Raw genomic sequence first — 23,632 nt, forward strand, 5'->3', positions numbered from 1 at the left:
GAACCACTGGCAGCTTGCATTTTCGCTGGTGGTTTGACATTTCAGCAGAAATAATCTTAAGAATAAAATTACGCTCCTAATGTTGGTAAATTCCTGATAAATTCAAGTACTTTATTTCCCTTGTCTGTAGCTCGTTCTGAGAAATACCACCATATGGAAACTGAGGAAGAAGATGATACCAATGATGAAGATTTTAGTTTGGAGATAAGACAATTTTCTTCATGTTCACACAGATTTTCAAAAGTAAGTAAAAATTGCTGTAATGTTAATATATATATTGTGTACATAAATATTTTGCTACTTTTATAGAGTTTGGAAATATTAGATATAGAAGAAATGTACAGGGCATTGTTTCTTCAGGACATGTTAACTAAAATGGAGCAAGAATGAAATGAATATCGTTAAAACAAAGAAGATTCTGTAGGAAAGTTGTTTCTTGAGTCACTAAGAAAATAATAGAAAATTCTAGAAATAGGGTGTTATTTTCTGTAGAAAATTCTTGATAGCATAAGAGAAAGTTTAGGGAAACTGTTCTGTTAAATGCCCATGCATATTCCTCACATTGGTTTCCTTGTGCATAGTTTGCACGTTGCTGCAGTTGTGTCCTGGGTGTCTTGCTGTAACAAAGCATGACAAAGATTACAGTACTAGCCTATAGTAGCTATTAATTAAATGACATTAGGCTAAAGGGGAAAAAGCAAAGTAGTGTTTACCATGTGATTTGGTCAAGGAGAGATATAGATTGAGGGAGTGATTTGAGTGCTGTGAAGGTAAAGCTGACTGTCAAAGAAGTAGTGTACTTCAGTAGTTGAGATGAGAACTAATTATTGCTGGAAGGGGACACCAGTCAGAGCGGAGTGGACATGCTCAGGAAATACTGTGGAGGACTGGCAGGAAATAGTGGAAGTGGAATGCCTAATGAGCATGCTTTTAGTCTTAACATAGTATCCAGCAGTGGTTCTTCAAAAGCTTTCCCTTTAAAAAGTTTGGAACTTTTTGAAGGTATTTGGAAAGTTTGTGCTTGTATCTTGTTTGTCCTGGTTTATGCTTAAAGGAGTTGGTGGAATTCATGTTGGCTCTGCAGTACCACATATGTCAGTGTAGAAGAGCAGAGATGGGAACTGTGGATGTAGTTAGCCTTGTTCTGTGTGAAGTTCTTATTTTGAGTTGTGCTATGTTTCAAATTCAGATACTGGTAAATAACACAGTCTCTTTGTGAGTAACTTGGACCAGAGGCAGTAAGCACAAATTGAAACACAGGAAGTTCTGCCTGAAGACAAGGAAGCACTTTTTTTAGTGTGAGGGGGATAGAGCACTGACGCAGTTTGTCCGCGGAGGTTGTGGAGTTGCCGTCCTTGGAACTCTTCAAAAGCCATCTGGACATGGTCCTGAGCAACCAGCTCTAGGTGACCCTCCTTGTGCAGAGAGACAGCATGACCTTCAGAGGTCTCTTCTGATCTTGTTCTGTGATTCTGTGGACTTTTGTCCTTTTGAAAGCTCTGTACCACAGTAATAATTTGGTTTGTTAATGTTCTTATGTCATTGCATCTGTAGCTGTGCCTCTCAGGCTGAAGAATATACAACTGACAATTGCTGTGTGCTGTTTCTCAGCTAAGCAAACAACAGACTTCCAGTGATCAGAGTTTAATTTTTCTAAGTGCTTTATCCAAGTAATTTATTCTTAAATCAATCTGAATTGACTTTGAAGTTTTCTGCTTTCCACACCTGGCTGGTAGATACTAAGTCAGTATCTTAGGGTTAGGGCTTTTTTTACTTTGATTGGCTTTATGGTTGTGAGTTAATCCAAGATGTGCATTAATCCTGTGACCCAGAGACCCCAAGGCTGTGGATTTTGTTTGTACTCTCCTGGTTCACACAGTGAAATGGGGAGAAAGCTGATAAATTCATAATGAGAAGAGACGTTACTCGTGACCCTGTATGTGAGGAGCCAAGAAAGCAAAATAGGCAAGCATTTTAAGAACACAAACTCTTGGGAATTTAAAAAGGCTCAAGAAGTTTGAAGTTTGCACTCTGAAATACTGTATAAGCATTTAGAACATGCAGAGTACAACCTGAAATGTGCTTTCATGCATGTGTTTTTTATATCAAATATGTCAGTGATAAGTTGGCTTCTTTGTATGTATTTTCTTTTTGTCTGTAATAGGTTTTTAGTAGCATAGATCGAGTCACTCAAACACAAGGTGAAGAAAAGGAAGATGCAGGAGACAAAACAAAAGGTGTAACATTGCCTTCTGTGGAATCTTTAAGCTGGAGTTCAGAATATTCTGAAATGTAAGTAGAAGGGGATGCTGTAAATGGTCTGCATCTGGTCCTGCTTCCCAGGTAGCAGGGCTCCTCATCTCAATAACTGCATGAGCATTTGCTTATTTTTAATGCAGACAACAAATATCTACACCCATCTCCTCTGACACTGAGAGCAACAGGCAGCGACACAGTTCTGGTTTGCTTCCAAAGTTGTCCATATCAGCTGAAGGAGAACAGGAGGATTCCACCAGCTCAGTGGGACCCCGGGAGGAACAGGAAAAGCCCACGTTTGTGAGTGAAGAAATAGCGCAAGATGAACCTGAAGTAACCACTCCAGCAAGTACAATCAGCAGCTCCACGCTATCAGGTAATTCACAGTGGGTCTCTTTACTGAAGACATTAGAAACAGGCGTGGACCTTCTTTGTTTAGCAGTAGCTTGGATGCATGTAGAAGTCCTGTATGTCAGAACTGCTTTAAAAAAAGGCATCCCAAGAGGGATCTGGTTTGTGCTTAGGCTCAAATTAATAAAATCTCATGAATGTATGTGTGGGAGAATTTCAACTTCTTTGGAAGTGCCAACATTTGGTGTCACACCACTGACTCTGGAGGGCTGCTAGACAAATGAATAAAATGGTGACTTGACTGTATGGCTTTCGCAGGATCCTTCTGTGGAGAAAAGGAGTCTTAGACCCCTGGAGCTCTTAAAGCACTATTTTTGTATCCCTCACTGAAGTTGGTGATCTTTTGATTGATCATCCTGGAGTCATTCCAACTGGTATATAGTGCTGTTTTCTAACACTGTGCTGCACAACTGTGTGTTTTTAATTAAGATATCTCAATGATATATGCCTTTCAGAACTGGCAGGTTTGTCTTTGATTTGTGGAAGTCACTTTTGGCATTAGGAATCTAGGAGGGACTGTTGTAAACCTTTCCCTACTTAAATAATTCCTTTATGCATCCCTTTCCCAGCTCAAGTATTTGCATGCATTTCAGTAGTATCTAGGGCCCTAGTATCTTCCTGATTTTGTACTTTCAGAGGAGAGTTTTGTATAATTGTTGAAAGACCTTACACACACTTAAATCAGTGTCATGGTTGTCCATATATAGGTTCCAGTTACCTTCCCTACACATTTGCCTGTTTTCAGCTTATTTCTCTTTTGTACCTCACGGAGTTTTCTCAAGCTACCCCTTTCTGTGCCCAGATGCCTAATTTCCCTTGTAGTCCACATTTTCCTCGCTCTTCCTCCTCTCCATTTCTGGGAAAATAAGCTTTCTCAGGTTCATCCAGCTGTACAACTTCCATCTCCTTCCCTTTTCTACTACATTGACTCAGCTGTATCCAAATTCTTGCTCGCTTCCCCCAGCCCTGTGTTAGGGTGTTTGCGTTAGCACAGCAGTCACAGTGATAACTCAAAGCATCTGCTCTTCTTCTGTCACTTACCAGTTAAACTTAAGCATTTCATTTTTCTATGGTCCATTAGCAACTGGATATTCAGTGGCCTTAAACAAATACTAGGAATTTAATGCTATGTCTTTGAACAGGCAACCTACCCTTGGTGCATGTTTCATTAGGTCATTCAACTTTCCTGTGATATCTTTCAATTTTTGAAGAAATCCTGTGCAGGTTTTTTACCTGAGGCAAGACCTGTATGGTTTTTTGGTTGTTTTGGGTTCTTTGTTTGGTTTTTTTTTTTTAATATATTTTTTGAAATATTGTTGTCCTTCCCCCATTCAAAATTGTGGAAGTTAATTACACATGAGAGGCTAATATCAATGTGGTTGTAATAATGAGTATAGCAGTGGTAGAAAACCACCAAAGAATTAAAAAAAAAGAAAAAAAAGAGATTTTTGGAGAAGTTGTTAAGCTGATAAAACCTTCCATAAGGTTGTAGCCTTACATTTATTTTTCCTGTGAACTACTCCTGAAATAAATGAATGATTAAGTTCTCTAAGGTGATGCTGCATATTGAGATACCAGACTTGCTTCAGCTTTTGTCTCTTATTTTACCTTAGTCAGTGACTACAAAACACTGTTGATTTCAGTTCATTCTGTTAATGTTTATGCATTCCGTTAGTCTAGAAGAATTACCTAGATTTCTGTTATGTTGTCTCATGAACTTATTAACAGGAAGAAAAATTCCTCTCTCACGATTGTACCATTTCTCCACCTTGACCCCCAGTTTTCCCTCAATGTGTTTATCCCTTCTTCTTTGTACAGTTGGCAGTTTTTCAGAGCACTTAGATCAGATAAATGGAAGACATGAGAGTGTGGACAGTACAGATAACTCCTCAAAGCCACCCAGTGATGTTGCGTCTCACATGGCTCGTCAACAGTTAGAAAACACAGAGAAAAAGATCATCTCTGGAAAAGTCACAAAGTCCCTTTCTGCAAGTGCTTTGTCCCTCATGATCCCAGGAGGTAGAGATAAATCTTTTTGTTTGAAATGTTATGATTTATGCATACTTGATGGTTTATGATGTAAATTCAATATTTCAGAGAGCCCAGAATGGATAATGTCACACTTTTTTGTTTGTCTTATTCAGCTGTGTTACTAGGTGGTGCAATCTTATCAAGTCACAGTGGTCTTATTACAGCTGTGGGGCCTTTTCTGACAGGCAAAAATGTAGCTTAGTGGTACCAACTTTGTGTTTGACTGTGTGCATGCACAGCAGGATGCAGGCTTCAGTCCTTGGCCCTCCCTACAGTAGGGGTGTATTTTAAGTTTTAAGTAAGCTCACTGTGTACAGCTCCAAGAATAGCTGTTTGTTACAGCAGCACATTCAGCTTGATTAGTTCTCTCCCATCACCCACAAAGAAAGTCAATAACCCAAAGAGAAGTGTCACAGAAGTGGAAATAGCATGTAGGCTCCTGTTTTGTACTACATAGGCTTACATAGAGTGCTCAAAATTTGAAGCCAGGTATATTCCTACAAGTAAGTGGAGATATGACATTAGTATTGAGTGTTTCCAGATGAAGCATTGGTGCTTTGTGTTTTAATGGTTCAGTATCAAAATCCGAATTTCCCAGACTTCGAGGTTTATTTTCCCAAAAGTGGGATGACATCTCAGCTTTGCACACTGGCCATATGCTTCTCTTAGACCTTAGGTGAAATACTGAAGTGTCTGCTGGCCTGATAACGTAACCCTGCACTCGCTCCATATGTTCAAAGGTGACTTTGACAGTAACTTCAGCAGGTTGCTTTGAGTCCTCAACCTGGTGGAGAATCGTTGAAGAGTTGATTCTGGCTCTTCTCTTAACCTTTGCCTGTCTTTGGGCTGTAAAGCTTGTCTGCTCTTTGTGCTTCTTAATACCTTGGTGAGCAAACACTGTGCTATTGTGCGTGTGTTTTGGAGACCTTGGAGATGTGAAAAGCCCATGTGACCCCTATTACTGCAGGAATTTTTGATTCATCTGTTTTCTTCTTCACCATACAGTTTAAAGAACAGCATAGGCTTCCTATGAAGTAACTAATTCCAGCAGCTAACTATGAGGATTTTTTGATAAATCAGTCAAGAGGAAAATATTGAGTCTCAGTTAAAAGGAGTATTTTGCCCCTGCTTGAATGAGGACAACTAGGTGACAATGAAAAGCATACTTAGCATTTCTGTGATGCTGTCCAAATATGAATGAGCATTCTTGCAAAATGCATGAAGATTATTTTCACAATGAGAAAACTGTAATTTACAATGAGACCCCTTGCTCAGTCTGCTCAGGGCACTGGAAACCTCAGGCGGCTTGCAAACACTCTGGGCTTGTTCCTTGTACAGACTCTTCCTTCCAAATAATACAGGGTGTTTCAAAAAGATGGATCCCGTTTCCTGTTTTCAGTGTATTTTCAGTGGGTTTTGGTATACCCCTGTAATAGGTAGCACCAGGGCTATTTTTTCCTGCTTGTAGAGGGCCTGTAGTGCATGCCAGTTACTGAGATTAGCTATCACAAGAGCATGATATACACACAACAATCGAGTTATTCATCAGTTTGTATTCTAGTAGTGCTTCCAGAGCTGTCTAATAAGAATCGCTAAATTCAGAGATTATATAGACTTGAGTTGCTGTGTTCATTAAACTACAGTTTTCTTTCAGTTTAATCTCAGCATCATTCTATAAAATCCAAGTTTAGCTTTGCCTATGCCTAAAAAAAATCTTGTCATTATATCTGTATCAACCAAAATCTTACATGTTAGCTGTACCTAATACTGTAAAAAAAACTACCTTATTCCTGCTTATCCATAAAATAAACTACAGCAGCAGATGTTCAGTGTTCCTGACCTGAGACATATAGTTCAGAGTCATAGGACATGTCCCACATCTAGCAGAAAGCAGATGTGGCATGTTTCAGAGCCAGAGGGTGACAGAGACAGCTCCCTCGGGGCTCAGCTCTTTGGTAGGATTTCAGCATTAGCTGGTGATACTGACCTTTGGGAGCCTCTGAGTCGCATCCAGGGAGTAGCGCCTTTGCTGTCAAAGCATATCTGCCCTTGCATGACAGGGCTTGTCATGGACACCAAACCTGGGATCCTTCTGGGCTGCATTCCTTTGCAGAGCTGTCACCTTGTTACAGTCACCAAAGTGTGTTTTATGCCGCTGCAATTGTTTTTTATATTTGCACAAGCATGAGCACATAGTGCTTTCAAAACAATGAAACAAAACGGAGCAGTAAGTGATATTGTTGTTGCAAGAAATTCTTGTGGTTTTACATGGTGTAGCAGGAATGTAGAAATGGAGGCTCAGTACAAGCATTGAGTTACTGTCCTATGTAACAAAGTAGATATTGTGGTGTAATTACAGTACTCAGGTTAAATAATTCAGTTTATGCTACAGGGAAAGAGATTTATTTCTAATATTTGGTGTTGGTTAAACTTTTCATTAACATACATACTGATAGAGAAGGAGAGAGTATTTATATCAAGGCAATGATATATTTTGACACAAATGTGTTAAAACATAGCAGCTTCCCTGTTCTGCGTCTGTATTTGTGTGTGCTCACAATATACTCTAATAGGCAGATTTTTTTGTTGTTGTTTTTTTGCAGATGTGTTTGGTGTTTCTCCTTTGGGAAGTCCTATGTCTCCTCATTCCCTGTCATCTGATCCTTCATCCTCCCGAGATTCATCTCCCAGCCGTGATTCATCGATTGCTGCTGCAAGTCCTCGTCAACCGATAGTAATTCATAGTTCAGGAAAAAAGTATGGCTTCACCATCCGAGCCATCAGAGTTTACGTGGGTGACAGCGATATCTACACTGTGCACCATATTGTTTGGGTAAGATAAAATGTTTTTTTGCTTACGTACAGTTACAGAAAACTTTAATGATGTGTTTGGTTTGGGTTTTTGTACCTATAGTATCTGTTTGTTGGGAGTTGCTGTGTAAATCATGATGTTCTGCCAAACAGTGTTCTTAGAATGCAGTTTGTGCCTGTACACAAGAACAGTGTTGGCTGTAGGGAGAACACAAGCCACTTTTGGCAGAAGTGATACATACCTACAATGCTGACAGTCTGCATGGGTCCCTTTCACTTTTAGCAAGTATGGCAATTAGAAACTGCCATGTTTTAAGTTCAGAGTACTGCGGGTTAGAAAACCAAAGATTTGTTGCAGGCCTCTCTTCAGTTGAGGGCAGGATCTGCAAAAGTAAGAGATTGTAAACAGAGATTATTGAAATATACATGGAATTTATTAAACTGTGTCATTTAAGGCTTTCATAAAAGTCCACAGTATTTTACTACACACAAGTAGGCTGATTTCAAGCACTGACATTCTTTTGTGTAGAAATGTGCAAATCATTTGGAATCGTTAATACCTCTGAGGATCTGTGGCACAGGAAAAAGACTGACTGTCTTGAATAAATCATGTGTTTTTCATCCTTTGTTCACTACTGATTTGAACGAAGTGGGAGGCAGGCTGAGGAAAAAGGCAGCGGTTCTTGCATTTAATTGGTTATTAACCTCCTTAATTGTAAAATAAATAAGTATTTATGTAAATATAGATGTAATTATATTAATTTTATAATTGAGGTTCATAACAAATAATATATTTTAAATCATTTATGTATTATGTATACATAAACATTGTGTGTGTGTGTATAAAATATTTCAACCACCTTAAAATAGTTCTGAAAAATGGATTATAAATATATCAAAAGCTTTGAAGTTTTGTACAGGTAGGACACTCAGCCAGGATGACGACACTGAGTTATTCTTTAAGTAACTAAGGGAAGCCTCGAAGTCATCTGCCCTTGTCCTTATGGGCGACTTCAACTTGCCAGATGTCAACTGGAAATATCACACAGCTGGCACCAACAGGTCCAGAAGATTCCTGAAGCATCTGGACAATAACTTCTTGGTGCAGATACTAAGAGAACTGACCCAGGAAGATGACTGCCCGTATTTGCTGTGCACTAACAGAGGGGGTCTTGTGGGTGAAGTGGTGATTAGTGGCTGCCTTGGCCAGAGCAGCCACGAAGCAGGCAGGTTTAAAATCTGTGCTATCAGGAGCAAAACTGCCAGCAGGACCTCAACTCTGGATATGAGAGAGCAGACTTCAGGTTGCTCAGAGAGCTACTTAGTAAGGTCCCCTGGGAAGAAGCTTTTGAAGGTGTTGGGGTCCATCAGTGCTGGTCATTTTTTAAGAACCACCTCCTAAAAGCGCAGGAGCTGGCAATTCCAAAATGTCCAAAGTCAGATGGGTGAGGCAAAGGGTTGGCTTGGCTAAGCAGGGGTCTTCTCAAACTAAAGAAAAAAGATAAAGTATATGGTCAGTGGAAGCAAGGTCAGGCAACATGGGAGCACTACGGAGATGCTGCTCACCACTTTAGGGAGGAAATTTGTGCAACCAAAGGTCAGTTAGAGTTGAAGCTGGCACAGTACTGTGAGGAATAATAAAAAGGGTTTTTTAAGTATGTTAATGGCAAAAGGCAAGACAGAAGTAATATTGGCCCATTACTTGGTGAGCATGGTCACCTCATAAACAGACATAGACAGAGACTTTTAATGCTTTATTGTCTTGGTCTTCAACACTGAAGATGGGCTCTGGGGCCCAGAGAGTCCTGGGCTAGGGAACTATGGCTGTGCAAATGATAAACCTCAGCCAACCCTGAACTTGTACGGGATTCGTTCCCCCAGCTAGATCCATACAATTCAATGGGGCATGATGGGATTCATCCAAGGGTGCTTGAAGAGCGGTCTGATGTTATAGCAAAATCTCTCTCTGTGATTTTTCAATGCTTCTGGGAATCTGGAGAGGTCTCAGTTGTCTGAAAGCTGGCAAACATTATCCCAGTCTACAAGAAGGGCAACAAGGATGACCCTGGCAACTACAGGCCTGTCAGCCTCACTTCTGTACCTGGCAAAATTATGGAAAAGATTGTTCTGGGAGTTATTGAAAACATCTGAACGACAACACAGTTATTGGTCCCAGCCAGCATGGGTTCCTGATGGGAAAGTCTTGCCTGACCAAAGTAATTTCTTTCTGTGACAAGGTTACCCACCTAGTTGACCAAGGGAAGCCTGTCAATGTGATCTGTTTGGATTTCAGTAGAGCCTTTGATTCTGTCACAGTAGCCTCCTGGACAAGATGTCCAGCACACAGATGGATAAACACACAGTGCAGTGGGTGAGCAATTGGCTGATGGGACAGGCTCAAAGGTTTCTAGTAAATGGGGTTATATCGGGCTGGCCACCAGTCACTAGTGGGGTTCTTCAGGGATCCATCTTAGGGACAGCACTCTTCGCTGTCTTCATAATGACTTAAACTCAGGACTTGAGGGATTACTTAGTGAGTTTGCTGATGACCCAAAATTGGGAGGAGCTGTTGACACTCTCAGGGGCAGAGACGTCTTACAGAGGGATCTGGACAAAGTGGGGAACTGGGCAATCACCAACTGCGTGAAGTTGAACAAGGGCAAGTGCCGGATTTTTTATCTGGGACATGGCAACTCTGGCTGTACATGCAGGCTGAGGGATGAGAGGCTGGAGAGCAGCTCTCTGGAGAAGGATCTGGGGGTTCTGGTTGACGGCAAGTTGACCATGAGCCAACAGTGTCCCTGGCAGCCAAGGGGGCAACCATGTCCTGGGTGCATCCAGCACAGCATTGCCAGCCGGGCAGGGAGGTGATTGTCCCGCTCTGCTCTGCACTGGTGCGGCCTCACCTGGAGCACTGTGTGCAGCTCTGGGTGCCACAGGATGAAAAGGATATAAAGCTGCTGGAGAGTGTCCAGAAGAGGGCTAGGAAGTTGGTGAAGGATTTGGAGAGGAAGCCGTATGAGGAACATCTAAAGTCACTTGGTTTGTTCAGCCTGGAGAAGAGGAGACTGAAAGGAGACCTCATTACAGCTACAGCTACAGCTTCCTCACAAGGGGAGGAGGAGGGCCAGGCACCAACTCTTCTCTCTGGTTACCAATGACAGAACCTGAGGGAATGGCAGGAAGGTGTTCCAGGGGAGATTTAGGTTGGATATTAGGAAAAGGTTCTTCCCCCAGGGGTTGGTGGAGCACTGGACAGGCTCCCAGGGAGGTGTCACAGCCCCAAGCCTGACAGTGTTCAAGAAGAGACTGGACAACACCCTCAGATACATGGGGTGAACTGTGGGGTTGTCACATGCAGGAACAGGAGTTGGACTCCAATGATCCTGTGGGTCTCTTCCAACTCAGGACATTCTATGATTGTTTTAAATAGGTACTATAAGTTTTGAAGGAGCAGTGCTACTGATGTGATAGTATATTACTCACTTTTATTACTCACTTTTCTTGCCTCTCGGGTGTATTAAAGCACAAAGAACACTGAGTCTGGAGAATGGGGTACGTTTGATTGCTAATGGAATAAATATAAAAAAATGTATTTCATGCCACTAGTGTAGCATCAGATCAGTGAAAGGAAGGGGAAAAAATGGTACATTGCAGTAAGACTGAAACCTTGCCTTTTTTCCAAAACCCTATAAATTTGGGGTTTTTTTTAGCTCTGTCTGCACTGTAGGCTTCAGCAGTGGCTGCATGACTTTAAATTCTTCAAAAGCTCATTTTAAAATATAATAAATTATTTAAGCCACCTTCAAAATAATTTGCAATTCAGTGTGTTTTGGTCCTTCAGCAGCTTTGTGCTGCACTGTTCCCTCTAATGGGCAGCCTGGTGAATTCAAATCACATGAAAACCATCTTTAACTATATGGTGGAGTTAATTTTTGTCGTGATTAGGGTACTGCATGTGATCTGCCTTAATTACATCAGTATTTCTCAAAGTCAGATGCTAAAAATCTTCATTCTGAAATTTTGCCAGTGGGAGTTAATCACCCCTTTATGATGCATGAAAACTGCGCAGCTATACCAACCTTAATATCAATTACAACAAACAGTATTTCAGTGAGCTTTGAAACCATTCCAGGCCTCATGTAGGTAGGAGGTTTGAGTAAGTAGTTGATGGTGAAATGGCTGGTCTGATTTTTCTTCTTTCATGTAACTTAATATCTGTAAGTTTTCTTCATTGCCAGCTGGTTTTATAAAATGAGTTAATTAAACAAAACCTACTCTTGGAAGTAAGAAGGTTAAACAGGAGACCATTATGTGTATATTCTTTTTTATCTCTGATTTCCAGAACGTGGAAGAAGGAGGTGTGGCTCATCAAGCAGGTTTAAAAGCTGGAGACCTGATTACTCATATCAACGGAGAGCCAGTGCATGGTCTTGTTCATACAGAAGTCATTGAGCTGTTGTTAAAGGTAACTCTTGGACAACTGGGATACAAAAGGCCCTGCTATTTTCACTAAGGATTATGGGGTTATGTTTGTTTCCTTCAGAGATTAGTTGTCAGATTTTGTGGTTATTCAAGTGCAAAATTGAAGCTGTTGTTGCACACATTTGGAGAAAGGTCATTGACTTCATATATCCTGCTATGGTTTTCATTTCCCTGCAATGAACTGGCACTGCTGCTGGGGTAGCTGAAGTACATTTGAGGCATTGACACAAAGACATGTCTCTGTCTCTCAAAATATTTGACATTTTCAAGCATTTTCAATTACCCCATCTTCATCAGGTAATTCAGGCCTTTAATGATGATGCTACTTCTCAATCAATGAAATCAGTTAGGTAAAGTGGAAACAAAGAACAGGAAACTTTTTCTTGCCTGCTATACAGGAACTTGCCTTTCATAATCTCAAGACCAAAAGGGTTTTATCTTGTATATAGCCAGGCATGTCCCACAGAGCTGCTTTGCTTAATGAAGTTCTGATCCTGAAGTTGGACTTTTCTGAATAATCTACAACATTTTTCTCTTGTGGAGTTTTCTGAGGTCTATCCTGTTAGAAACCTATAATTTTTCCTTGAAAACAAACCAAAACCCCAACTTTTTAAGTGAACATTAATATCTTAGCTTTTCATTGTAGCTCATCATATTGCAGTTTTTATGTAATATTTTTTGCACAGACTAACGTCATTCAGAATTATTTTAGACAGTTGTATTTTTACTTCCTATATTATTAACAATTTATAATGTTACATGCAGAGCTTTACCTGTCAAAGGGAGTAGTCAGTTATAAAAAGATTGGAAAGCAATAAAGTAATGAGGAAATATCAAGAGCAGAGGCAAGAAGCAAAATACACTTTTTCTTAAGCCTTTGTTTTCCTTTTCTGAAACCAGGAGGAACGTCCAGGTTTTACAGTTTTGCGAGAAAGGTGTAAGAAAATTCTTTAATCTTAGGCAGTTGAGTGTACAGTTATTTTCTGTCTCAGGTACAGAAAAAGAGAAACATGACAACCCTGCACACTAGTTACAAGAATAAACTCAAAATGAGAAATTGTTGTTTATTTAAACATGCTGTATCATACATTAATTTGGGCTATTGGAATTCCTTTGAAAAGAAGTTCTCTGTAGTGGTATACAGCGTTGGGAAGAAGGTATTAATTTCTGAAACATAAAATAGGTATTTCCAGTTGGTTTTATTTATTGAGTCATCTGTTCATGAGAATTGTCCTAAAAAGCTGAAGTAAATTATATTTGTTACCTCTTTTAAACAAAATAAAAGAATTGTTTGGGACTGGTAATGAAGATTAAATTTTCTCCTCCATTTCATCATTATAACAGTTGGTACCCTGAGGCATGAATGGCCAGTGAAGGGACGACTGCACAGTGACAGCTATTCTTTGTGGGAAAAGAAGATGGTTTTGTAGAAGCTTCCAACTTGAAAACTGCAGTTTTTGTCGGCCCTTGGACTCCTCCTGTCTAGCTACAATTATTGGAATTTCTCCTTGTCCCAAAGCTTAAATGGAGGAAGTCTAGGAGATCTGGCAGAATTTGAGAATTTTCCAGTCATCCTTTTCTCTGATATAAATTAGCCTGGCAATGTCTCCGTAGGGTACCCTGCTCTGCCAGCTCTTACTCTGATGCTGGTTTCCTGTCTCATTGCATTCACGTTTGTGGTGTAGCTTCAATTTAAGGCAAAGTCATCTTGCATTGTTCATGCCTAAAGGTTCTTTCTCCTTTTTTGGCAGAGTGGTAACAAAGTCTCAGTAACGACGACACCTTTTGAAAACACTTCGATCAAGACAGGACCTGCCAGGCGATACAGCTATAGGAGCCGAATGGTCAGGCGCAGTAAGAAAACCAAGAAGAAAGAGAGTTTAGAGAGGTAAGTAATCCTGTTCTTTCATGGCAAATATGTTTCTGTTTTTGTATATGTAACAATTAATTTAAAATATGAAGTTAATGCAGTTCTCTCTCTTCTACATCTTTTTGTCTTCTTCAATGAGATCCTATGGTTGTAACACACCCTTCACCTCCTGTTTTGCCTAAACTAGTTTTGTTAAAATAACCCCTAAAAATTTTGCACAATGCACACATAGATATGGGGAAGAAAGTCAATGACTGAAGTTCAGTCTTAATTTGGTTTAAGTATGTCTTTTTGTACTTGTTAATTAAAGTTTCTAGTGTTAAGTGTGTGTGTTTTGTAAATACATTGCAAGTACTTTATAGATATTCCTACAGTTTCGGTGGGCTCTTAAACTAAAAAAAAATGAAGATTTATACTCATAAGGAGCTAACCATTCTCCTGATTTATGGTGAGTAAATTTTAGTACAGGTAGATCAGTTACCATATCTGTCCCAGCTATTAGCATATCAGGATATTTTCTAAGCTTTACCCTCTGCAATGTGTTTTGTTTTCATGTAAACATAGATTTAATATTTGCTTTTCTGAGAGTAGTGGGAGAAGGAAGCAATGTCAGTTTGCAAGAATTTTGCCTGTGGTAATAGTATCTTCTGTGCCTCTTCTGATCAATGCTGTTTTCTTCTCATGCTAGGAGAAGATCTTTCTTTAAAAAGCTGGCCAAGCAACCCTCTCCTCTTCTTCACACCAGCAGAAGTTTCTCCTGCCTGAACCGGTCACTTTCATCAGGTGAAAGCTTGCCTGGGTCTCCAACCCACAGCTTATCTCCTAGATCACCTACCCCAAGCTACCGCTCTACTCCTGATTTTCCATCTGGTGAGTGTGAAGGGAGTGGAGAGCAAGTGAAAACGACTTCAAGTATATTCTACTTTTTTGGAGCCCCTCAGATGTGTTTCACTCTGCTAAGAGTAGTCAGCTCTGACAAGCATAATCATTTGAACAGCTGCTTTCTATCTTCAAAAATGGAAAAACATTCCTGATGCAAAATCTGAGGTGGTTCCATGATATAGAAATACCTAAAAGGGAGCTGTCTGCTAGGTTTGTCCCAAAGTTTAAATCCAAGTCCAGTGGCTATATTGAGTAACAAACAGCCCAAGTTTGGAATAAAAAGTAGAATCTTGACTAGGAGAGGCTGATTGATAAAAGAATGAAACTGAGGGAAAAGGTGCTACATAACGGAACTAGCATGGGCACTCATGAATGCAGATTTATTGCTGAAAAGATTGTTGGGATGCTGAAATAAGGCTCCTAAAAGTCTGCCCCTTTTTCCTGTTCTACATCTGTTGTGATTTTAGTGTGTACTAAAAGTGACTGCTTTCATACAAACCCTTGGCAAAGGTAAATTATTTGAAAAGCTTTGATCATTGCTTTGAAGTGGCAGAAAGCATTAACTATTCTATTTAAATCGAAGGAAGTGGTAACTTAAAATGGGATGAAAGAACGGAGGGGAAAAGGGAAAAATAGCAATGTAGTTAGAATGATGAGGAGTTTACAGCTCAGTCACTCAATACCTTCCAAATTTTGGAACATTGTGGCAGTGGATGGCATGTAGACCTTTTGAACCAGTGAAAGTTTTGTGTCTCATGAGCATTTAGACAAGTTTAAAAAAATATTATTCATCTTATGTTTGTTTGGTTTCTTTGTTTGTTCCTTTTGCAGGTACTAACTCTTCTCAGAGTAGCTCCCCTAGTTCAAGTGCTCCAAATTCTCCAGCTGGTTCAGGACACATAAGACCCAGCACTCTTCATGGCTTGGGTCCAAAGCTTGGTGGGCAAAGATACAGATCAGGAAGACGCAAATCAGCTGGCAGCATTCCTCTCTCTCCTCTTGCACGGACACCTTCTCCAACACCCCAGCCAACATCCCCTCAGCGATCTCCATCACCATTGCTAGGACATTCGATTGGAAATACAAAAATAGCTCAGTCTTTTCCTAGCAAAATGCACTCCCCTCCAACTATTGTGAGGCATATTGTTAGGCCAAAGAGTGCAGAGCCACCAAGGTCTCCGCTGTTAAAGAGAGTCCAATCTGAAGAGAAACTTGCACCATCTTACGGTGGTGATAAGAAACACTTATGTTCACGAAAACACAGTCTGGAAGTGACCCAGGAAGAAGTGAATAGAGAATTGTCCCAAAGGGAAGTGACTCTTCAGAGCTTGGAGGAGAATGTGTGTGACATGCCATCACTTACACGAGTCAGGCCTGCAGAGCAGGGCTGCTTGAAACGACCCATCTCTCGAAAATTAGGTAGGCAAGAATCCATCGATGAGCTGGACAGAGAGAAGCTGAAGGTGAAGATAGTTATGAAAAAGCAAGATTTTGCTGAAAAAGCAAATGCTGCTATACATGAACCTAGCAGTGAACAAGAAAATCCTAATACCTTGAGACTGGAAGAAAGAGACAAAAAAGCATTCCAGAAGGTATTAGAAAGATCAAATCCATTTGAAACAAAAATTGTTGCTTTGGAGACCCAGTCAGCTGGTGGCATACTCAAAGACACCCTTCAAAAAAATGCAAACTTGAGATCAAATGATGGTGTTGGCCTAGATGCACAGATGTCATGTCATGGGCATCCACCTAATGAACTCAGTCATATTTCTTATGACTTCAAAAGAATTTCCCCTCCATGTACACTGCAAGATGCGCTACCTCAGTCTTCTGACAGGATGCTAAATGGAAAGGGAGAAAACACAGATAAAAATGCACCAACAAAAGAATTTGTCAAATTTGAAAGATTAGATGGTAAACTTTCAAATCTTGATTATTTTAGAAAGAAAATGTCAACTGAAGAAAAGGATGACAGTGTTTGTCCAGTGCTAAAGCCAAAATTGACATCAAATGTTCATGACTGTGTTCAGTTTAATACAGGCAGGCCCATAAACATACAGCAGGACTCCACTGCAGTTGCCGATGGCAGAACGTTTATTGGCAGTGCACATGCTGCTCAGATCAGCTCAGTTTCTTTCGTTCCTCTCAAGACCTTGAATGGCCGTGCAGACACGACTATGGAAAAACCAACCCTTATCTCCACTGAGGCTCCCGTCAGAAAAAGTCCTTCAGAATATAAACTTGATGGGAGGTCTGTTTCCTGTTTAAAGCCAATAGAAGGCACACTGGACATTGCCTTACTTTCTGGGCCACAAGCTTCGAAAACTGAGCTGCCTTTGTGCGTGCTGCCAGAAGGACCCAGCAGTGATGGAGGATCACCTAAAACCCCAGCACCACAGGGGAGTGGTGAGAAGGCAGAACTGGCCTGTCAGAAGGAGCAGTTGTTAAACTATCCAAAATCTGGCAAAGTCAATGTATCAGAGCCTCAGGTTCTGCAAACAAGCAAGAGTTCTCCAAATCCACCAGTCACCCCTGTGGCTGCAGAAGTAGTGACAGAGAAAAAGGTTTCAGGCCCAGCTACTAAAGGCAATATTTCTGTTACTGAAGGTGTTCAAAAGAAAGATACCTCCCCTTCAAAACAGAAGGACAGTTCAATGGAGATGAAGGCTTGTGTTACTCAGAGTATTAAAGCTACTCAAACATATTTCAAACTTTCAGCTGTCCAAAGCACTCCTGAAAAAGCTGTGGGAAAAGAGAAGCAAATACAGAAGGAGTTGCCTGCCAAACAGCCAGTAGTCCAGAGAAGTTGCGAGCCTATCCCTGCAAAGGTGGAGGTGATCAGGGAGTCATCTCTTAAGGCATCTGTCTCGGATGTCCTGATAACAAGCTGCAAAAGCAATGAAAAAACCTGTGCTGATTTTGCCATTCCATCTCAGATGCAAGGAAAAATGCAGGCAGCTGGCCCCAAGGCACAACCTAGGGATGGCAGAGAGTCACTGAAACAGCTAGGCAAAGATGACAGCAGTGCTGCTGGTAGTTTTGTGGAAAGGGACGTAGCCACACAGAAAGTCTTCAGTGAATCTAAGAAAGTTACCACAGAATCAAAGAGTGAAGCCCTTCCATCCAGACGGCCCATGCAAGCCTCAACAGATTGCAGTCCTAAAAATGAGAAGTCAGCACTGGTTTCCTCTGTGCAGAAGGACAATGCCAAAGATTTAGGAAAGAAAGACGAGAAACAGTTCACTGACATAAGGCTTCAAACTACTGAGAAAGAGCAGACAAGCCAAGTTCCTCAGCAGCAACTTCACACTTCAAGCTCCTCTACTGTGAGAGACACTGTAAGCAGAAACTGTGCTGTAGATGTTCAAGAACACGTGAAGCCTACTGCTACCTGTGTGGAAAGCAGCAGTAATAAACACAGGCCTGTCTCTGAAATGAGTTCCTCTAAGTCTAAGTACTTAGATAAACAGACATTGTCACAGAAACCATGCACTCCAACCATAAAAGAAAAAGAAACTATTATTCAGGCGTCTACCAGCTCTCGGAAAGATGGGAAACCCACCAGTAAAAATGTGCTAGATCCTCTTTGTTCTGTGTCAGGCTCTTTGACAAAAATGAGCGATGAACACATTCAGACTGAAAGGCCTGTGAGTTTGGAGCACAGCTCAGTAGCTACCCTCCAAATGAGCAGCGTCACTCCTGACACCAAACCCAAATGCTCTGCTGTCAGCCCAGTACCAGCAGGCCCAGAGAGTTCTATGCAGATGCAGAGGCAGGAACCAGCAGGGTTGATGGAATCTCCTAATCAAAAACAACTTCACCTCAGTGAAAAACAAACTGTGTCTCCAAAGTTTTCCACTGTGAAAGACTCTCTCGTGCTGAGCAAACAGGCAGACAGAAGTCCTAGTAACCAGTTGATCTCTGCAGACAAAAAACCTGAAGGAAAAATATGCACTGATGCACTTTATGTTCAGCTTGACAGTGGGAAAGTGGAGCCTACCCTTTGCCTGACAAACTGCGATGCCAGAGGGAAAGGAGCAGAAAAAGCGACCGCAAGTAGCAAAAGCTCTCAAGATTCAAAAGGGAAAGGACAAGTTAATCAAAAACAGCCAGAGGATGCAAACAAGCAGATTACAATAAAACATTCGTCAGCTGCCAGCGGGCAGAGTTCCTGTCGTGTGACTGCAACACCAGGAAAGCCACTGACTTATACAGCCAATTTATCTGAATGTAGACAAGAAGTATCTGTTTTGTCTTCAGCGAAGGGTGATGCATCTTCAACAAAGGCTAAAGCAGGCTCACCTGAGCTTCCTGCAACATGCAAGGAGCTAAATAAGAAAAGCACCAGTTCCTCGGGGATCAGTAAGGCAGAAATTACTAAAAGTGTTTCACTGATGTCCTTGCACAGTGCTGCAGTTGTAGTAGAAACCCACCACCCTGCTTCAAACCTTGGAGGAAAACCTGGAAATCAAGAAAAGTCTTTTTGTGTTAACACTGTGGATGTAAAGGGAAAAGATGCCGTTCAGGCTCAGCAGTCTGCTTCAAGAAAACAGAATGTAGGTAAAGATTTACCCAGGTCAGCTACCACACCTGACCGCCCTAACGCACTTTCTAATGACAAAGACGCGGCTAGGCAGCGGCGGGGAAAGGAAGCTTCACGAAGCAGTCCTCACAAAAAATCCTGTTAAGTGTGTAACACCTGGCAGGTGTGAATTCAAGACTAGCTGAAACAATGTCAATGTACTGGACTACCTTTGAACCATCACTGTGTCGTGTCTTTGTGCAGCCAAGCTTTCATTCACTGAAGAAAGGGGATATGTAAAGAGAAGACTTTTTTTCAAAATGCCTTCCTAATTGTAACCGGTAAAACTGTTACCATATAGTATTTGTACAAGAATACCTTTACAGCTGAGAGCTGTTGAAGAAAAGATTTCCTTTGTAAATACCTAGTGGTGTGTTTGGGGTTTGAATGTAGCATATATACTTTGCTGCTGATTGCGTTGTTTACTCTCCCCTTTTTTAAGACAGTTGCTTTGCCACTTATTTGCCATACTCAAAATATGAAACAATTATTAGAACTCAGACCTGGCATGGACATGCACAAGCATTGGTCTGACTGGAAAATAAAAACAGGCCACATTTTTACTTACTAAAAATCCTAGTTGGAGGTTAAAAAATACTAGTAAAGAATAAATATGGTGACTTATTGTAAGTTTTTACATATATTTTTAATAATCCAGTTTTGATAGTGCTGTACCTGGCTGACTGCTTCACCAGATCTGATACCAGACCTAACTGCATCTCTCTACCGCAGAAAGCCTGTCTCTTAGTGTAGGTGTCTGTAAAGCTACAAGAGGATCACTTGGTTACCAGTGCGTCCCAGCAGGAGTTGTGTTCTGTGGTGAAGTGGTGGTTCTTGTCTGCTGGGAGTGTGTTCTGTGTCCTTCACCTCAGACAAGGCTGATTCTCTGAAGCACATGCCGTGTGCTCAGGTTTTGCTGCAGTCCTCTCTTGAGTTCCTTGAGCTTTTTAAATTCAGGCCCTTGCAGTGTGAGGCACAAGTATAAGCACATGACTTGCAGCACTAGTATGTTCATCCCTGTTTTTTATTACATTGAGAGAATACATATTATCATGGCATACAAGTCTGCATAATTAGCTTCATCCAGCCATAGTTTTATTTTCTGACAAGTAAGGTAAAAAGGAAAAAAGCAGTTTCAGTGTCATATCTTCAAAAAGTTCAGGACATCTGATACATAGCTGGGGCCTTATGTTGTAGACTTAACTTGCTGTTTTTAGCAAGTACTTCCAGGTTTCATGTTAATTTCTAAATGCATTGAGTAGCTCCATACATTTCATAACAATCTTTTTATTTGTATGCAAAAAAAAGTTGATACTGTAATTATAAAAGAAGCATTTTGTAACAAAGGAACTTGTTGGAGCTATTTGGTGCTAGAATGTTACTGTCTTTTTACTTTTGCTAAGCCTTATTTAAATTTTGTATACTGTGGAACGTGTAGACTTCGATCATTTTGGTGTGGAGGTATTTAGTTTGTTGTGAAGGATGAAAGGTAGAATTTGAAACATGTACAGAAGCACTACAAAATAACCTTGCAGACACGTGTTTTTTTAATGATGGGGATCAATAGAACGCTAGTTTTGCTTATTTCTGTTATATGTACACACAGTAGAGCTAGGCCCTTACCTGTTTCATCAGGGCTTACAGGTTGTCTTTCTGTCTTGAAAGCTAGAACATAGTTCATAAAAGCACAGTGTAATCTTGACTTGGAGATTTATATGACAACTGACAGTGTGCAGAATTCGTTTCCCTCTGGTGAAAACTTTATTATACTCATTAGTTGAGTTGGATTACAGCAAACCTGTCATGGAAAGATAATATCACAAATAAGTCTTTCTGATTTTTTTTCTCATGGCGATTAAACATTAATACTGCCTTTGATGCATTCACAGAGGAGCTGGTGAGCAACGGATAATAATTTTTGTGCAGTTTTAAAGATAAAATGGTCTCGACATTTACAGTTCATCTGTGCTTTGGCAGTTACTACAAATGAACGCTAATGCACTTCGAAATAACATTTCTGTCTGGGAGGTGTTTCCTAGTTTACAGTCTTCTGCATTTTTTTCAGCTCTCCTGTTGTTTCCTTTAAAGCACATCTAGTTATTTGTTTACAGTATAACTTCATGTATATTTTGTATAGTTCATTATCACTTCCGACAACTAAGTTCTTTGCATTTTGGAAGTGTAACAGTGCTTAAGCTTGTGTTTGTGTAGTACCTGTTTGTTGGTGTTTACCTGATCAGTGAGCTGTTAGAGATCCTCCTGCTTGTGTTCTACTTGGTCAGTCTTTATGTGATTGTAGATCTGATGTGTTCTTTTGTAGACTTCCTGCTGTAGATTCCTCAGCTTACAAAAAAACAAAAAAATTAAAAAAATCGTTAGGGTCTGTGCAATAAAGTGTTTGCAGTCTTATTTTCTCTAAGGAACTCCTTATGGATGTCATAATTGTTGTATATTGAACACGATTATTTATACTTATGCAGTTGCATAACGTTGAAATAAAAACTGAGCATGAAACAGTGTTGTGTTAACATTTTTCCTTGAACTGCTTTCACTGCTGTACCTTGGGACACATCTCTGCTCTGCTCCGAGGTGGACAGGTTGTTCTTTTTCTCTGTGGCCAAATCGGTGCACCCCTTACATGGTGGCTGAAGATTGTGCGTCAGGAAGTGCAGTGGAGTTTGGGGTCAGGGAGGTGAGCACAGCGGATATCTCGTCCCAGGCAGTGGCTGGAACTGCTGCTCTGCTGTTGGATAGGTAGGCATGGAGTGATGACGGATGACAGATCCTGACTGGTAGCTCACGATGGCAATAGATTGTAACGTGACATTTAAATCTTTCCTCCAAAACTTGTCATCATTCATTAAAGTAGGTCAGTTATGGTTTTTAATACCTTCTCAAAATACCTAAACTTTGGGTTTGGGTTTTTTTTTTATTCACACTAAATTATTAGCCTTGAAAATTTTTGCAACATGTATAGGTGCCATATTTTCATCAGTTTTGAAATCTCTTGCCTCTTAATATAATTGTATATCTCTTTCATCTTTTTTTTTCTTATAATAGAAGATAAAATAGATGCACTGAACCAGACAGGGGAGATGGACCAGTGCACCTTGGGATCCAGTGACCTCTTTGAAGAAAAGTCCCTTAGGCACAAGGAGCAACAAGGCAGGATTATTTGCTCCCTTGATTTTCATCTTTCCACTTCTAGACAAGCAGCGTCTATTAAAATGCACGTGTTTTTCATGATCGAATGCCAGTAGCTCTGCACAGCTGGTTGGCATGTGCCGGGAGCTGTTTGCCCAGCAGGGACGGTTATTTTTGTTCACGTTTTATTATTGCATTGTTTTCTTTGTGGTTTTCTTCTATACAAAACCCAGGTGCGGTGGTGTTACAGCATTGTTTCTACTGCTTTGCTCTCTGTTCGAAACCAATGGGTGAGGGGAAGCTGTGGGTCACCCCCAGCCTTTCCAACTTGCCACAACCCAGCAGTAGGCAGTCAGTCTGCAAAATGGCTGCACTGTCAAAAAATGCTTACAAGATGCCTCGTCAACATCAGGATATATTTTTTAAGTCAACAGGTTTAGAAAATGGCCTCTTCAACCATCCTGTTCAGAGTAAAATCCTCTTTCAAAAATAGACTTGCGTCTTACTGGTATTGTTAGGGAAGAAGAGCTTGGCTCTGAGTTTTGTTTTGTCCAGTTGGAATAAAGATTATTACCAGTGTCTGAAATGAGATTTGTGAACTAAGATCTGCTTGAGTTCCTTCTCTGTGTAAATACTGATAAAAAATACTACTTTTCATTTTTGTGTTGTGCCATGACTTAAGTGACATCTGTAGCCCAGGAGCCAGGATGGTGGTGGGCTCAGCCCTGTTAGGCACCATTCACCTCAGGCGATGTCCCTTGTTCTCTCTGTGCACCAGCTCTCCAACTGCATTTGAAAGAAATAAAAGACCCACCTGGAAACCAGGGAGTGCATTCAAATCAGAGCTTGATTGGGCAAACAAATTCTACAAAGGAAAATAAATATATCCATATATATTCTTGCTTGTAATTCCATAAAGCTTAATTTTTGTACTTCAACAAGTTTTAATGTATAATGAATAATATTAACATATAATCTGAACATTTTCATGTATTATAACCATATATAAATTTTACTTGAGAATAATCAGTGCCTGTATTTAGGATTCGTGTATCCTGCAACACACAGTGCGTGCTGTTCAGCAGCGTTTTTTACGTCATTTCCTATAAATTGTGTTTTGGAGGGAAATAAAGCAGAGATGATACTGTAAAGTAAATCAC

General features: G+C 40.5%; 1 protein-coding gene across 15 annotated transcripts in view; it reads left to right on the forward strand.

The window, feature by feature from the left end:
• The window catches only part of MAST4 (microtubule associated serine/threonine kinase family member 4), a gene marked incomplete at its 5' end in the record, with an annotated part of 207,278 nt that extends 185,434 nt beyond the window's left edge, over positions 1 to 21,844 (forward strand). For 12 of the 15 annotated variants that reach the window (XM_082074585.1, XM_082074591.1, XM_082074592.1 and 9 more), the window contains 9 exons: positions 131 to 243; positions 2,165 to 2,292; positions 2,400 to 2,632; positions 4,486 to 4,686; positions 7,302 to 7,531; positions 11,855 to 11,977; positions 13,746 to 13,882; positions 14,553 to 14,734; positions 15,578 to 21,844. In XM_082074585.1, coding sequence (XP_081930711.1) covers positions 131 to 243; positions 2,165 to 2,292; positions 2,400 to 2,632; positions 4,486 to 4,686; positions 7,302 to 7,531; positions 11,855 to 11,977; positions 13,746 to 13,882; positions 14,553 to 14,734; positions 15,578 to 19,434 — 5,204 coding nt within the window. In that variant the 3' untranslated portion in view covers positions 19,435 to 21,844. The remainder of the gene's footprint in view (positions 1 to 130; positions 244 to 2,164; positions 2,293 to 2,399; positions 2,633 to 4,485; positions 4,687 to 7,301; positions 7,532 to 11,854; positions 11,978 to 13,745; positions 13,883 to 14,552; positions 14,735 to 15,577) is intronic. The other 3 variants (XM_082074588.1, XM_082074586.1, XM_082074587.1) reach the window with 1 other exon arrangement.
• Between the last annotated feature and the right edge of the window lie 1,788 nt (positions 21,845 to 23,632).

The sequence above is a fragment of the Streptopelia decaocto genome (assembly GCF_964273445.1).
Source record: "Streptopelia decaocto genome assembly, chromosome: Z".
Taxonomy (NCBI): domain Eukaryota; kingdom Metazoa; phylum Chordata; class Aves; order Columbiformes; family Columbidae; genus Streptopelia; species Streptopelia decaocto.